This window comes from Calonectris borealis, chromosome 13 (assembly GCF_964195595.1).
Source record: "Calonectris borealis chromosome 13, bCalBor7.hap1.2, whole genome shotgun sequence".
In the NCBI taxonomy this organism is placed as follows: Eukaryota; Metazoa; Chordata; class Aves; order Procellariiformes; family Procellariidae; genus Calonectris; species Calonectris borealis.
In genome coordinates, this window is record NC_134324.1 from 3314782 (window position 1) to 3332358 (window position 17577).

General features: G+C 33.5%; 1 protein-coding gene across 7 annotated transcripts in view; it reads right to left on the minus strand.

Moving 5' to 3' along the window:
- CHM (CHM Rab escort protein) overlaps nucleotides 1-17577 on the minus strand; it is an 80199-nt gene that overhangs the window by 13636 nt on the left and 48986 nt on the right. For 6 of the 7 annotated variants that reach the window (XR_012675522.1, XR_012675524.1, XR_012675521.1 and 3 more), the window contains exons 9-14: nucleotides 16885-16962; nucleotides 10781-10885; nucleotides 9807-9870; nucleotides 8755-8851; nucleotides 4092-4184; nucleotides 506-672 (exon numbers count right to left, since the gene is read on the minus strand). Coding sequence is in view for 1 of the 7 variants with exons in the window: in XM_075161955.1 (XP_075018056.1) it covers nucleotides 506-672; nucleotides 4092-4184; nucleotides 8755-8851; nucleotides 9807-9870; nucleotides 10781-10885; nucleotides 16885-16962 (604 nt within the window). In the remaining 6 variants the exon portion in view is untranslated. Of the gene's footprint in view, nucleotides 1-505; nucleotides 673-1507; nucleotides 1566-4091; nucleotides 4185-8754; nucleotides 8852-9806; nucleotides 9871-10780; nucleotides 10886-16884; nucleotides 16963-17577 lie in introns of all 7 variants that reach the window. The other variant, XR_012675525.1, reaches the window with a different exon arrangement.

Sequence of the window (17577 nt, forward strand, 5' to 3'; positions counted from 1 at the left end):
AACCACTTTGCCAATCCTTCCAACTTGAACTGTAGATAGGCTTTTCTGACCTTTGATTTGTACTGCTTCTCTACTACTGTACCTCCTCTTTAACCTTACAGGTGAAAGACTACATGTTTTGGGGAGTTATCATCTATATTTCTGAATTACTTTACACTTTTTCCTTTCCACAGTATTAGAGCAGGTAACCATCCTACCAAGATCATCATCTTCAGGTACTGCTGCCTTCTAGGTTCCCTTTACCTGTTCAGATTAACTATCTGCTACTCTTAATGTTACTACATCAGCTGACCTTTTCTCAAGTTTACTCCATTCTCAATCCCACTGACATTAACTTTGTTTATTAAGTAAGATTTTTGTGTATCTAGCTGTGAAGTTTTACAGCTGTATTAGTACTAATTACATAGCATAAAGCAGAATAACCCAGAACAAAAGTAGACTGTATTGGACTTCCTTAGGTCTTTAGAATGGAAGTTCTGCAACCAAAAAAATTCATCTGCCCAACCTGTTTGACAGCACAGTCATTTCCTAAAGCACAGTCTGGTCCAGAACAGACATAAACATTTGAGGGTAAGCCATCATATGAATTTTTGTCAACTCCTGAAGAATCTCTCATGTTGAAGTAGACTGCCCAGAGGACTCTAGGTTTTTCTAGTTCTTCATTTTCAGTCTCTGAAAAGAAAAAAGAAGTGTTTCCAGTAATCAGTGTTCACGTGTAATAAGGGAAATATGTAATCTAGCATACTAAAAGTCAATTTATTAACATGGAACTACTATAATAAAGTCTTTTTTTTTTTCTTTAAAAAGCCAATTAATTTTACTTTCCATTCTTTTCTGAGGTACTCTTTCATCATACTTGTCTTCTCCTTTACAACCATAGGTACGTAAACTCTACTTATCCTGTACACACTATGCCACATAAGAACCAATTATCACCTAAAAGCACACTACCAAGAAGCTTGGTCTAAATTTAACGCCTTTCCACTTCATGTTATCTAGTTTACTCTGGATAAACTCCATGAGCATATGACGGTCTGAACAAGTCCTGCACGGGCTGTGCCAACTTGAAGCTATTGCGTTCCATATGCAAAGATATTTTTGATGTATACTCACCCCCCCCCCTCCCCCGCTTTAATAGCTTATCTTTGTATGGGAACTCTTCTCATAACAGACCTTTGTGTGCTTTAAGACTGAGTGTCTTCAAGCCAATCTAAGGAGACTAACTAATGCTCATGGTTTAAATAAAAGAAATTTTCAAGAAAAATCCACAAAGAATACCTCCCCCCAAATTAACTGCAGATAAAGAATTATCAAAACCCAGAAGTACTCTTTTTGAGATGTGTGATATGCAGTATGTAGAATCTCTAAACTGTGGAAATACTGCTAAATGAAAATAAATGATTAATTTCTATTTATCTGTGCTTCCTGAGGACTTGCACTGTGCTACAATGCTTATTATGAATACAAAATGATCATAAACTACATCTTGCTTCTTCATCATTTGTACCTTCTTGCAGTCACTTTGCACATTCATATAACCCCTCTGCACACAGGCAGAAAAACCTCTGGGAAGATGAAGGTCACTTTTTAACAGTGCAGAATGCAATGGAGGAATATACAACATATATTCTTAGTGTAATAGATACTATTTGTTTGGCATATTTGCTGTCCCCTTTTTGGTATTTTACCTCCTCTAAAATAAATGAAGCTTGTAAAAGACCTTGCGAGATTTACTTCTTTCCAAGGAAAGAATTTCTAGATAACAACAGCATTCAAAACAGTATTTTAAAGCAGTTGAATTTGAAAAAAAGAGATAAATCTATGCTATTCCTTCAGTATCTTTTTAGAACTGTCAAATATTTTTTAAAAAATAGGTGCTAACCATACTGAAGAGTTTGAAATATAAATTAAATTCATCAGCCTGTGAAAGTCTGAGCCTTAATACAGGGCAAGATGCTCTTTAATATATTTAAAAGTTCACATTGCTCATAAAAGTTACTTCTTCCTCATTTAGGCAGGAAAATGAATGGAGTCCTCTTCTCCAGGTGACTTTGCCTCTTTGACCTGCCATGGCCCAGTGCTCACTTTATCTGGTGATTCATTTTCAATAACTCCAACAGTATTTGTTCTGACATTTTAATTAAAATACGACCACTACCTCATCCTGATGATAAAAAGGCCTATGTGTCAGTGAAAACTAGCTTTTCAGTGCCTCAGTGCACCTGAGGACCCCTATGATCACAGAGTTTCTACAGAAGAATTTCAGTCAGGTTCTAAACAATATATCATTTCAAAACTGGATCACTTTAGACATTAAGATTAATGCTAACCCCCCCAAATGATTAGAAGACACTAAACTGCAAGCTAATCTTTCCTTCACCAATTGAGTCTTTGAAACACAGGGCACTGTCTTGAAAATGTAGATACATGAAATGAAGATATATGTTAAATATTAAAAGTTGGAAATTAGCGGGCTTTAAATTAACAAATATCAACATGAAAAGTGTTTGCAGCTCTCCAATCTAATAAAGTTTTCTATTTACAAACCCTAGTTGCATTCTACGTATTTGTTTTGTAAAGGCTCTTGTACTACAAACCTAGTAAAAAATTTACATCTTTGGGACAAAGATGCCTTCCCCATAACAAAAAAGAAAGAAAATGCGTATTATTTAATACTTCACTTCCTATTAAAAGCACTTTATTGTCTAACAAACAAAAAAAGATATTTGCTTTTTCATTAAAAGATAGAGGAAAAAAAATTTTTTTAAATGGAAAAGAACACAGGAAAACAAACTTGTGAAAAGCTGAACTCAATCCTTCATGAAACACTGTTCTTGATTACAGAGCCCTGAGAGGAAAAAGACAGACTGGCCACATAAAAGACTGCATTTATTTTTTTTCAACAGGAGAAAATTCTACCTGAATTCATGTTATGCTTCATGAATGAAGCATAACAGCAAATATTATAAGCAAACCAGTTATAAATATTATAAAATACTTCCACATCTTATGACTTGCATATATATGAACATAAACACTTCCACTGACAGCTAGGTATTGTTTTCTCATAGAAGAACTATGATTTACTGTATTTAAGTATGAGCACACTATATTTAAAAATGCTTTGCCAGGGTTGGAACGCAGCAACACCTTCTATGTGGACACTACCTATTCTATGAGCATCTACCAAAAACATGATTAAATTCAAGATCTCGGGATTAAATTTCAGACTTCTGTGGAACTAGCTCAAACTATCTCAGGGACAATTTCTTTCCAGGCAACAACTGCTTTGTCAACTGCTACTCTCCTCCGGGACTGTGAAACTGTCCATCTCAAGGTCAAAGTTCATGAAAGTAGCTGGCAAGGTTTCCTTGAATTTAGGGCCAAATAGTTCATTATTGCAAATCACTGGAAATCTACCTTCCTGATAACACTGCAGTGTGTAATAACTTTATGCTTCCACTGCTTAAAGCAGAATCCAGAGAATTTCAACCAAAAACAGCAAACAAGTAAGCACTTGAAGAAGACAACCAAAGGGTGAGCAACAGTCTTAGAACAAGTGAAGGCAAAAGAAAACTAAGAAGCTTATAGCACTGTGCACATCTGGCAGCTGGAGGAGAAAAGCAGATCACTAACTTTTGGGGTTTTGATAATTTCTGTTAGGGATACCCAAGTGCTAGAAATAACTAAAAACAGGATAGTGTAAAAAACCAGATTCACAAATATTTCATTTCACTACTGCACCTTTGAAAGACATGCTGAGAAGCAAATATGTTTCCATGAAAAAGAACATGTGAAAAATTAAAAAGGTCCTAGACACTTACAGCCATGGTCCTTGTATATTGAAGTTAAACCACACCTGAAGAAGACCTGGAACATTAGATCACGAAATACAAAAAACCTGACTTTGTCTAATCAACCTCACTCTCAAAATAGATTCATTTACTTTGAGATGCTGATATCTAAATAGCAGCTCACCATATGTTGACTCTGATGGAAGATTCAGATGTTCAGTAACAGATACTTTAGTTACAAGGGTAAATTATATTTTTGCAAAATAATCTCTTAATACTTCGTTTATTTATTTTTACCTTTTTCTGTATTTAGGTTGAATAACTTCTGTACAACAGGCTCTAAATCTTCCCTAGCAGTTTTAGTTGATGGACAGGTTAAATGGACTAAATCTGTTAAAAGAGAACACAAACTAATTACAATCACCAATATATAGATACATAAATATCATTTACAATTTTTAAAAGGCACAGCGGGCTTTTAGAAATCATTGCTTTTCATATAAATTACTTTCTTTAAACCAGAGAAGAAATTATGGAAAAGTTTATGGAAATACAGTGTATATACACCACATAGAGAAATTTTCTTAATACATCTCATAATTATCTCTCTCTTCCATACATGTTGGCAAGATGGAAGTATAATTTAACATCAGCAGTGCAGACAGAAAGTATGTCATTCTACGAAATGGTGTCTATTGATACCAGGAAAAGCAGCAGCAAGAATCTGGATAACACATCATATTTGCCATTAATGACCTCTAGAAACCCCAAGAACATTCTTACCAGTGTTGACAGTCCAATAGTTCAACAACATACTAAACCCACAAATATCACTACTTTCATCAATGCTCTCCTTTAAGAGCTAAATTGAGACTGAGCGGGAATTTGGAAATTTGGCTACTCACAGTTTAAGTCTGGCTGTACAGGAGTATGTAGGAAGCTATCTTTCTCCACTGAAGTAAAAAGTTTGAGCAAGACTTCAATTTCTTTTATTGTACTAAACAGTAAATAGAGATGAAGTGAATGGATTCATGTTTTAATTTACAGCTCAAGAGGGCTGGCAGTTAACTATTTCTCTCCAGCCACATGGAGAATGAAGAACACTGGGAACACTGTCATGTTTTGACAAACTAGAGAAAATTTAAAGATAAGCACTGCTGAATATCAGAAAACTGTTCTGCGATATAAGCTATGACATATGCAATCCCTTGGTACAACATAACAAAAAAGCTCTACAACACTTCAGTCATTCACGTTACAGGATGCGAGAAACAACCATTTTGTGTTTAGGTAAGGGTGAAATTAGGTTAGGTGAGCCAGTAAGGATTTCTGATAATTTGCAAAATTGATTCCAAGTACTTGATTTCTAGAGGTGCTCTGTACAGATCAGAAACAGATCACAGAGTACAGCAAACCCATACTGGAAAAAGATGACATGAAAAGATTTTGGACCACAAGAACACATTTGTAGAACTGTATAATTAATCAAAATTCACCTTACAGCACAGGCAAATCAATGTCACTAAATACAATTTTGGATTTGTGAAAATTCACAGTTTTCCTTGAATAATGCAGATTTGATATTTAGATTTCTTACTCATGTACTTGTTTTCATGAAAATAAAGTTGCTAAACAGATTCTTCATGGAACATACTATTCCTTTATTTGTTCTGTTTTGCAAATAGTGAAGTTGCTGACTCCTTAGAAAAGATAATCACTTGATGCAGCCCTTGACCTCTTTTCTGTTCCAGTGGTCTCTACTCAGACACAGAACCAGCTACTCTGCTGCTTTATCCCACCTGATTTTACATCCATTCATTCAGATATTTAAAAGCCTCATCTTAAAGCTTTTTATAAAACTACCTTAACAGATTCATTTGACAGTGAACGGTTGTCTGGAAACTTATCAGCAGAGAAGTATCTGTCAGAGAATCATGAAGAAGTTTAACATATCTTTGTACAAAGTTTAAACTGATTCATTTTTTCTTCATTACTGTACATTTCTGATCAATTTAATAGCAATGTATAGCTATGGCGTTAAATCCGTATGACATTTTTCTCTTTTCACTCTGAAGTCTGGCTATATTTGCGTCATTGTTTACAAGTACACCATACATATCTTGAATGATTTCTGGCCGCACTTATGCCACAGAAAGTTTGACACTGACTCCAGGAGGAGCAGAAATTTAACCCTTCGTGCTCCTCTTCTTCCAGATTGCACACACAGAGATTATATTCAGACATTAATATTCATTTTTTATTTAACCAAAGCCAAACCTTCTGTCTAAAGGGAATACGTACTAAAAAAACAGTAAAAGAAAACAGGTGGTAATAATGAAAGTCTCCTTGTAACCTTAACTAAATGTGTACAACCCCAAACATTGCAATACCAGCTATTATTTCCTCAAAAAAAAAACCCAGCTATAAGTCACTAAAGTTCACATCATTTACTTTCTATAAAATATTTTACATTATCTTTAAGGTTATGGCTATGAGTCTATGAGTCACAGTCAACAGTATGTATTTTGATTATATTTGATTTACTCAGGTATAACTGCATTAGTTACAGTGGTTGACAACATTTGTCTTCAAGTAATTCTTCTAGCAAGAAGAACGATGAGTTTAGTTCATGATTTCATCATTACAGTCTCAATTTTTAGGGCAAGTGAAGGAGTTTGGTTCCACTCAACTGGCAATACAGATTATGTCTGTCATTTATGCAGTGTGATCAAAAAGTAGATGTATTTGTATACTTATCTTAAATAATTGTTTGAAGGAGAAATCAGTCAGGTTAAAATCCATTTACAGATAATGATGTAAAAGTTTTTAAAAAATTATGAAATATGTCCCATAACTAGAACTCGGCTATATCTAAAATACAACTATATTATTTCAATATATGAAGACAAATGTCATTAAGGAATGTAGTACCTTCTCTTCTGAAATGAAAAGAATTTATGAAGAAAAGTAAATAACAGAAACATTAATTCTTCAGCACCACAGAAATTCTCATGAAATTAATAATTTATATCTATTTGAACATCAATCCTTCTTTAGTTTCACTTTCTGCTATATATATTTTGTGAACCTTTAAATAAAGTAAATCAGCTACTTAAAGGATAAATATTAACGATATGCTTTATAGCACTAAGTTCTTAATTACAGCGTTATCTTTTTTTTTATTATTTAAGTAGGAAATAAAACTTTGAATGACTTAATCACTTAGTTTGCTCTTCTTTCATATGCAAAGAACTGAGTTCAAGCCTAGGTAACAGTAAAATAAATTGGTTATTATCGCAGTTACTTATTTTTTTGTTACAAAGCATTAGGTCAGGTAACCTCTAATTCTATTTATCTTCCATAGTGTCCCAAATTGGTAATCTATTTAACAGAATTCAGAAGAAGAATTTGGAAAGAAAAACAAATATCCAATGAAAACATTTTGTTGCTCACCTAGTTCAAGTTCATATAAAATACCAACAACAGAGTCATAAAGCTCTGTACATAGAAAACTGTTAATGTAAATACTGGGATGTCCCTTCTAGAAAGGGGATCTCTCAGATATTTTTAGAATTAAAGAATCTAGTGCAGCAGACGCCAATAACAAAGTTCTTAAAAGAATTTTTATAACTTTACCTCAAATATATCATGATGCTCTCCTTCCCTCCAAATCTCATAATGGGACATAATCCCACCTCCACTAAAACTTTCAGAAGATAAAAAGCCCACAAATAGAGTGTAATTCAAGTATTTCAATGTAATAGTCCAGCTAAGGAAGTCCATTTTCAAAAAAATACAAACTAATGACAAACTAACATGCTTTAGAATATTTTTTAATCTACTGAAGGAAAAATTTATTATTGTGAAATAATATAATAAGTGAAAATAAATCTATTAACCTACCTATTAATTGTTCAGTATATGCCGATTAAGAAAAAAGCAGAAACTGCAGCATATGCTCCAAAATATTCTGCTAGAAATAATACTGAAATATACTTGATGCTTGTACTGAGAACCTATCCTTATGAAAACAAAAATTTGTAGCTTTTTTCCTGAAGCCAGAGAGTCATATGGCATAAAGATTCTCTTAAATCTTAAAGGTAGTTCTGAAAGGAAAAAAAAATAAATACATGCATCTATGTTAACTAAGATCCCACCCTTTTGCTTACAGGTTTTTTCAGAAATGATTTGAGAAAGTACTTTGGGTGGGTTTTGGCACTTTAATTATAGTGGTAAGAGAAATTCTTGGCAGAAAATTTTAGAAAGAAAACATTTTTAAGTAAAAAAAAAAATCTTAATATTTTGACTTGAAGACTGCACAATCTGAGCTGGTTACAGTGGAGAAGAAATATCCTGCTAGAGCTCTCCACTAACCTTATCTGCCATTCTGCTAAATCATCAGTTGTTTTAAAAATCTTGCATAACAAACAAAATGTGGAATTCTAATACTTTTTTTAATCTTAAAAAAAAAATAATACAGCAGTCGTAACAAAAAGGTCTTTGTTCGTGCTATTTTATAATTACTGTACAGCAAACAGAATGTTGTCCCAGTACTAATAGAGTACAACTATCAAGCTTATTAGCCATGTAAGTGTTAAAAAGAAAATTTGATGTTTGATCCGTTTGGAAATTAAGAATAATAAACTTTATTACCGTGAAAATCACAATAAGATTTTAAATAAATGATTACACATGTAAATTTTAAAAAAAATTGAATGCAACAAGAATCTTGTAGTATGATTCCTAAGCCATAAGAAACAGCACAACTGCTCTAGAAAGACGACAATGGACTATTTCTCTCAACTGCTGATAACAGTAATCCAGTACACACTGTTTTCTCAGATAGTAGCTCGGTCATTGTGCCGCAGAGGAATGATACGCACATATTTTAACTTTTGTTTCAGAGTTTATAGAGTCAAAGGGAAAAATATGGTTAAGATTACATAGACCCTGTACTTACAAGTGTCCTTCATGCATGTCATGGTTGAGGAACACAACTCAATGACGCAAACTGCTGGTTTTCCTAGATCCACTGGAGGCACTGTCAAAATAGAAACCTATAAAGCAGAAAGAACAACGTATGTTAAAGCAGAGTAACATGGAGGATGAGGCAACCAACACAATTGTGAGCAAAGGTGACAAATAACTGCAGACGTTTATATAATTTTGTTTTCTGATTTAATAGTAATAATTTGTGCAATCAGTCCTGCAGAATTTGAGCATTCAAGTATTTCTACCAAAGTCAGTAAGGCCACCTTTGTTAGGAACGTCTGCAGCAGCGCAACAGAAAGAAAACCTCATATCACAGCCTTTTCCAAAAGGATGACACGTTAGAAACTTTGTTGGCAAGAGACTGCAAAATCGTTTTTGAACACGGGGCAGAGCACTGTTAGGTGAGAATGACTGGAGTACTTTTATGCAGGGCTGCTAGTAGCAAGACTTAGGAAGAACAGACTTCTCTGTCATACATGTTCTTATTTCATAGATCCTATGTAACCTGTAAGACTACAGGAAGAGTACAGAAGAAACACTTAACACAGATTAATATCCTTTAAAATTAAGGTCTGCAAAGACGGATGAAGCAGAAACATTTAAAGGATCTGAAAGTGTACAATAAGAACTTCGAACAGTAAAAGTGAACGTTAAAAAACCAAAAGAACTTTGAACAAAGTTTAGACAATATAAATAATTAACAGTTAACAGTAAGGGCAACAGTTTATTAAAAAGCAAACAAAATGAACTACCTTAAAGACAGCAGCTTAGAAACTCTGTTAATTAATATAGTGCCAACCAAACAAGGAAATCCAAGTCATCGAATTAAAATAAAACAAAATAAAATAAAATTCCTAATATTTTTATAGAGACTAACAAATTAAACAATTATCAGTAGAGAGAGATGATTAAAACGCTGGATTCAAGGAGAAACAAAAGCATGAATTAATTCCTACCAACAACTCAATATTAAATACATACAATTAATAAAGACATCAGTGATAAAAAATTGATACATACCTGCTGCTCTGAATCTGTCTTTAGTACAGTCTGATCTGTAATGAGCACTGCTCTGGAGATCTGCCTACAATTAAATAAAACAATTATGGCATTTCACAAAAACCTAAAAAATAGCAATTTGGATGCACAGTTTTGGCAATACCAATCTAAACATAATATTGTGGGAAGGCTATTTAAACATATAATCTTTATTAATAGGATTATTAGTCAGACATTTTCCCTGTTGCCGAAGTAGGACCACATCTGGAACATTAATGAAGTATTTTTCAATGACCAGAATAGATGATGAATAAATGAGCCAGTGCTGTTACATAAAATAATAGCTTGAATATCCTACTGATTTTTAAAAAATTATTTTGTTTATTTGATCAAGATTAGTAGCAGCACGTTACAGGACTTTTTATGTTCCAAACAGCATAGGACACTTTGGATTGCACTAGAGGGGAAATGCACTAGAGTGGAGTTCATGAATTGAAGTTTCTAATCCTCCATTGCCTATGATTATTTCTGCACTGCAACTACTACTACAGTATGGCTAATATCTCATCTGCAATATTTTAAGGACAAAGGCAGTGTACATGTCCAATGCTTTTGGCAAGAACAACAAAAATCAGAGAAAACAATGACTTTTAATACTTTTCTAAACCTGAACAAATTTAAAGCGAGAACAGCAATAGGCACCTCCACCTTCCAAACACTTTTTAACAAATATGAAATCCCTAACGCACTTAGAGCTACTGGATTTTTTAATAAGTAAAAGTGGAATATGATTTAGAGGACAATTTAAGAAAACCTGAACATAGAAACTATACAGTATGCCCTCAAATATATAGAAGAAGAGAAAAACTATGCACAGAACTAAGCTGTACTGCAAAGATAAAGCAGGAGACAATAACCTCTTAAGTTTAACTTGCAGGGTACTTTATACACTATTATTTAAAGAAATTTACTATGTTTACTGTTTTACTACATACCTGTAACACACATTTGTGCATATGCTCTCTGAAAGGTAACTATCTTCCACAATAAAATAGTTAGCGCTTATTCTTTGTCCAAAATGATCCACAATAGCTTTGCATCTGTTAAAAAAAAAATCAAACCAAAATAAATAATCTAGATATAAGGTAACAAAATAAATATGTAAGCATTCTAAATTGAGTTTTATAGCACATCGTTTGTATCTTTTAAATAAGTTAGCTACACATTTCTTTAACATGTGAACCCCTAAAATAACTCTAGGATTTAGTTACCAATTTCAGTTGAGTTATATATTCTACCTGGTATATACAATTTTTTACATGTAATGCCATTATAGATAATGGTGTCAGAACATTAATAAATTGGTCACTTTATAAGGAAAACTAAATATAAGCTAGTAACACTGGCATTTGATTGTACATTAAAATGGCATACGTTTCTTACCTCATGATATATGGAAAAGTAATGCTGTGAATTATTTTGTAGGTGCTACCCTATCGCAGTGTTGTTTTTCCCCAGTCAGGAACCTTTACCAAAGGCAAGTTTATTTTGACAATAACATTTGACAAATTAAATGGCAAATTAACTTAAGAGATGTAAGGAAAAATCCCTGAGAAATGCATGCATAAGACTGTTCCAAGAGAACTTTCCTGAGCTTCTATATTTGTGACTAAATATACCATTTATCTCTAAGTTACACTAAAAAGGATTAACTAAGGCACATTGCTTTAAGAGCAACAAACGTTCTTGACAGATCCTGTTTGTCTTTGAATATATACGAATTCTAACACAAACATGTATTTGTCCACCTCAGGCAATACTTGAAAATGAAAAAGAAAAAATAAAAAAAGAAAAACCCAAGACCCCCCAAAAAAATTCTTTCTGAATGCAAGCAGGTCAAAACAAAATGAGAATAATTAAAAGTTGAGACACTGCTACAAAAATTTTCCACAGTCAGGTGTAACACAACAGACTAACACTTATAAACGGGACAGAAATGCAAACCACAGGAAAGAAGCAATTCAGAGAGCTTAAATGAGAACAGGATACAAATTTCAGATTTTCATGGGGAAAAATCTCTATGAAAGAAAAAACTTCAGACTTATATATGACATACAGGAAACCGAATCACATATATGAGACAAATAAAAAGGAAGCTGCATACGACACTAACTAAAACCAACCTCTACTGCTGATTCCTGTATGCATGATCTGTGTTCTATTTAATTGTACATATTTTCCTCAAACTGAAAACGTTGCAAACATTTTCAGAAATCCCTACAGGTTTAAAGAGCACCTATCTTAATGAATGCTTTTCCTAAAGTGTAAGCAAAACACGTGCACTACAGTTTCTTTCCGTACAGCTTGTTTCCATATCCTAAGGATCTTTAAGACGTAATACCAATTTCTAAACCAAGATTTTAAGGTTTTCTACAATATCAGAACATTTATTATATAAATAAACAAAGCAAATTAGCTTTACTTAACTCTTGCTTGGTGTATGAAAGGTACCTTTTTTTTAAAAATTAAATTTTTCTGAATCAGCATCTCAATGTTTCAGTTGATTTAATACACAGGATTCAAACCAGTAAATTCTTATACACATTTACATATACATGCGTGCATGCACACACTTAAAAACACCACAGGAAACAAAAGGTTGCCTAGCAGAGATCCCCTACAGGTTTACAAGTGTTTTATCACAGTGCAGCATTATTCCTGTATTAGTAAGTACCTGACATGCAAGTTATGCCTTATGAATAAACAGCATTTCTGTAACGTCAAGTTATTCATTAGCTTCTGTGATCAAAACGATCTATAAAACTAGAGAAGAGGAGAATCAAACCTAAATAAGTAATAGCAATCAGCGGCCACTAGCTTTAGTAAACCAGTTGCTTCTGTAGTCTGAAACGTGAACTGAAAACGGGTGCACACAATGCTTATTTACAAATGTAAGGTTAATGACAATTAAGCATGTTTTTATAACACTAACTTCTAATGCTGATTTCATAGGAATGTGGATACTAGATATATACCTATATTCAAATTCAACAGATAACCTGAAAACAGTGATTAAAAGAAAAGTCTAATGATACAAGCATTGTTTAAGCATGTAGTATTCTTCATACAGTTTCAATCACATTCTATTCAACATGTGTTTCACTTGCAACTTTAAGAAGTTTTTTCTTAATGTTAACCTGATTTTATTCTCAAGCACTCATTTGAATACTGCAAATAAACAAGGAAGTCGAGCTGCTACAGTTCATTTCTAATTATAACCTTTCTTATTGTTTATGAAACAATTTCCCCTGCCACCCCCCTAAACACTACAGAAGGGGAAAGGTTGATTAAATGTCATGTTGCATCACTCAAAGCCAGCAAAAGCAACTACACACTTTTTATTTTCCTGCTAAGTGTTGTTTCCTCTCCTTTGTTCAGGAATAGCTATCAGGTCATATATTTGATAAGATTTTAAACAGAAAAAGAGATAGTGCTTTTAATTTCAGTCTCCACTTTACTTCAAAGGATGGTGCTGAGAAAATTTCTTTCAAGTACCGCTTCCAAATATGGAAAACACTTATGCACTGACATTATCAGGTCTCTGTCATCTGATATGTGTTGGGACAATGAATCACACAGAACCCTCCATTGACCTTCTTTCAATGTGTCTAGATAAAAGGATGAAAATTAGAATCCATCTCCTTGCAGTGCCACGAGTTATAAATGTACTTTATAGGGCTCATTATCCAAACTAATGGACTAAGGGCGACATCCTTGAAATGGACTTACCAGCACTGACAAAGCCAGTATGCAATATTTCAAGAAAGATATGTAAATTACTATGTGTTTGCTATATCTTTTTATTACAGATGTATAAATTTCCATTTATCACATCCTTTCCATTTTTGAGACAGAATTATGTAATTTCAAACATATGTAAAGTGTGATCAACATAAAATGCCTACCATTATTATTAATGCAATCCATGTAATTTAAAATACTTGAAATTTTATCATAATTACCCAAGTGACCTACAATAAACATGGAGAAAATAAACAACAAAAAGAAAATTAATTATCCTGCGTACATTCAATGTGCTTTTTCCTCAACCTAAGGAATATGATGTGTTTTTTATTTTCTAACAGAGCATCAGAGTTCTATCAAGAATGCAGGATGCTCTGCATACGTATTAAAACAGCAGACCTAAACTGATACAATACATAAAAACCAGAAATTTTCAAGTGGATTACCAAAGCCTTGAAGTAAGTATGTCTAAAAGTTTCTATACTTTCACACTGTCTTCCCTGAATCTTATTTTCATAAACTATTAAAAGGGCTATAGTAACATAATAAAAATAATTGTACAGTTGGGGATGAAATCTATTGTTCTCTTATATACAGTTATGGGTAGTAAAAAAGTGAAAAGGCAATTCAACTAGCTATTTAATGCGTTCTTATTTTTCTTGTGCTTGAGAGAATGTCAGCCAGGTCTAGAAAGGAGTTGGAATAAACTTTCGTGATATTTAGGGACTTCAAATTAAAGTCTAAACTATCAACAAAAAGTTTGAGAAGAAAATCAAGGCTGTAGCTGTAAGTATAAATTATCCTTACATGTACTAAAGCAAGAATATTAAAAACAGTGAAAAAATAACGGCACTAAGATCTTGATGAAGTTTGGAAGCCTATGGAAAATGCTAATAAAATAAGCATGAATACTGCACAAAATAAGCATGAATACTGCACAATTTGACTAAATTTCTAGTGTTGCGAGTTTAACCTATTTGTAACTAAGGTAAGCTGCCTCTGAAACTAGAGAGGCAGCTGTAGTGACAACGAGATATGAGTTTGTCTATTACCAATTACTATTAATGGCCTGTTGACTCAAAAGCTCAGTAACTCATAAATACCCTCATTAACAATTTGATAGCTGATTTTTATTAGGCAAAACACTGAAGCCCAAAGTCAAGAGGAAATTAGAGCTGGTGCTGGAAGGGAATACACAGTAAGCATGAAGAAAGAAAAAGAAGAGAAAGGAAATAAGTGATGATCTTAGCAACAAACTGGATAGCTTGCTAAGCAACACTCTAAGGAAAGGACTCAGCAGTAAAAGCAGTATTGTATTCAGGTGAGAAAAAAGACAATCAAGAGAAAATAATATAACTGAATATAAACACATACTTGGGTCAAAGAAACTCAGCTTTCTGAGTGACATTTTTGCTATGGTGAAAAGGATGTTTGAAACTTTTTAGAATTATTAGGAAAAAAAAAGAACATTACATGGTCATTTTCATTGCTGAAAATACTTTTTTAAAAAAACATACTTTGACCTAGGCTGCGTTACTTTCATCATCTCAAAGAAGTCCGACACTTCCCTTCTCATCTATACATTTTTTTGTTTGTTTGCTTTTATTTTGATGTAGAAATGCTACTTGGTAAAACACCTGCTTTGAAACTATGGGAGACCTAAAAAGACACAATAGAAGCAAGCAGGCGGCTCCAAGGAAAAGGCAGGTGACTAGACTTGGGAAGCTGGATGCGTTGTGCTGCTTCATATTCAGCATCAAAAAATGGCACTATTAAAATACCAATGTTTTTGGAATAATGAAAGTCTGGTAAAGTCTGATAAAAATATTTCAGTAATTCTGCACCTCAAAAATCTATCCTTGAATTTTAAGTGAAAATAGCATAAGTGAACCACTAAAGCAGCCTAATAGCCTAAAAAAGATACTTGAAACCTATTTTGAACCCTGAGGAACTTACTAGATCCAAAACATAAAAACAGGTTAAAGGAAAAGCAGCATTTCACCTTTTTTAATACACATATAACCCTAACAAAGAAAACATTAATTTTAAAGATCTTCAGAATGCGCAGAAGAAGCTGCAAACTGGGACAATCAGCACGACTGACCAGTTAAGATCTCCATAGAGCGGTGTTTGGAAGTTGCTAACAACTAGGAGTTTTGTCCCTCTGAAAGAGCAAGTTAACTATTTAAACGTTATTGGAAAATAAAGCTCCCTATAATAAAAGTTCAAATATGACTGTTTAAAAAAAAACTACAGAGTTTATGAAAGGGCCATAATTTCATTTGGATATGAATCATGCACTTAAGACATACTGCCACATTTGCATCTCAAACTCTAAAACTGTGCAATGAACTTCAGAACCTTACGGAACTGGCAGAAGGATAAAATCTGTTGTTTGTAGAATTTCAGGAAAAACAGGTGCTACTTGACCATGTCATGACAAATCTAGCTACAAGTACCATGCTCAGAGAATCAAATGTGCACTGCAACTTGACAGTAAACACATTACACCGATCATTTAACTACTAGTTTTCCTAATAAAATGTTACTACATATTTTCCAGCTTAATTTTCAAAATTTTCTACAGAACGTTTTGAACTTTTCGGTTACAGAAACTAAGCTGAAAACAGACTCTTAAAAGAGCCAAAGTCTGCAATTAGACTAATAACAGATAGAATGTATATAACAGAAACCATGACAATTTACAGAGGTGTGAAAAATGCCACTATGGAAAAAACTATGGATTGATTTTTCTTAGCTCAACTTTAAACCCGCCTACAGGCCTGATATTGTTGTAAAAGAATTTATCCTAGAATAAGAGGGCAGCATAGTTTATGACAACAATCTACCTAAAAACTCATTAAAGTCTTTTCTCTTGGAGTGACATGCATTATCAGCAAAGATTAATCTGATGAGTCTTTAGGTGAGCTCCATTTTTAAAAATGCAATAACAGAGGGCTTTGTTGTCATCTGATGAAAATCAATTAGAGTAGGTAAGGCCACAAGGAAAACTAACATCACTCATCACCAGCCCCCCGGCAGCTGAAATGATTTGTCTTCCAAGCTTGGGTGATCAGGAGCTGCAGTAATATCACAGGGAAATTAATTTAGTTTCTATATTCTAGACCCACTTTCCTTGTTCTGGAGGACCTATACACAAATTACTTTTAATCAAGGTTGATGTGTTATTAATACCAAGGAGGATCTTTGAAGAATCATTTTTTTTTAAATTGACTTAACACATTTTTCACCTGTATTTTGTATATAAACAGAAGGTTACTTATATTACCCTTACCGTCCAGATTCTTTGTCCACTACAAGGCACTGCACAGAATGGCGAAGACAATAGATACCACCAAAAACAGCACACAACCTAGAAACATATTAGGAAAAAATAAAGGTTACTCCTATCACGACTAATTGTAATCAACGTGAGTGCGTATCATAAGCAAGGCAAAGTACTGTGCACATTGTAGTACATATTTAATGACACGTCTTAATCTCTGAATCAGACAATCAAAAAACAACCAAAATAAAGCATGTCATAGTTTTTGTAAAGGATATGCTAACTTTTTTTTGTATTAGCATTTATCTTAGTCCTCTAAATTGTTACCTTAGCTTAAGCACTCATTCTCTGTAATCATCTTCAGTCATTCAGGATGGAAAAGCACCTATTTACTGAAGATGCGTAGAATATCTAGTAATACTCTGACCACGCTACATTGCACATGGTGTAGAATAAAAATGTGAGAACACACAATAATCATACCAACCTCCTGCTAGAATTCCAAGTGTGATACAGAAGTTATTTCTCCACTCTTACAAAATATACTGTGGGAACTTCATTGACTACAAGCAGCTCAAATTTTGAGAGCACTGAGAAGTGCCCCAATAGAATGAAGACTTACTACAATCTAAAGATCACCTCTTACAAATAGTGATTCCTCCGGGTTCTGCCTATGTTATGATATAGTCGCTTAAGATATTC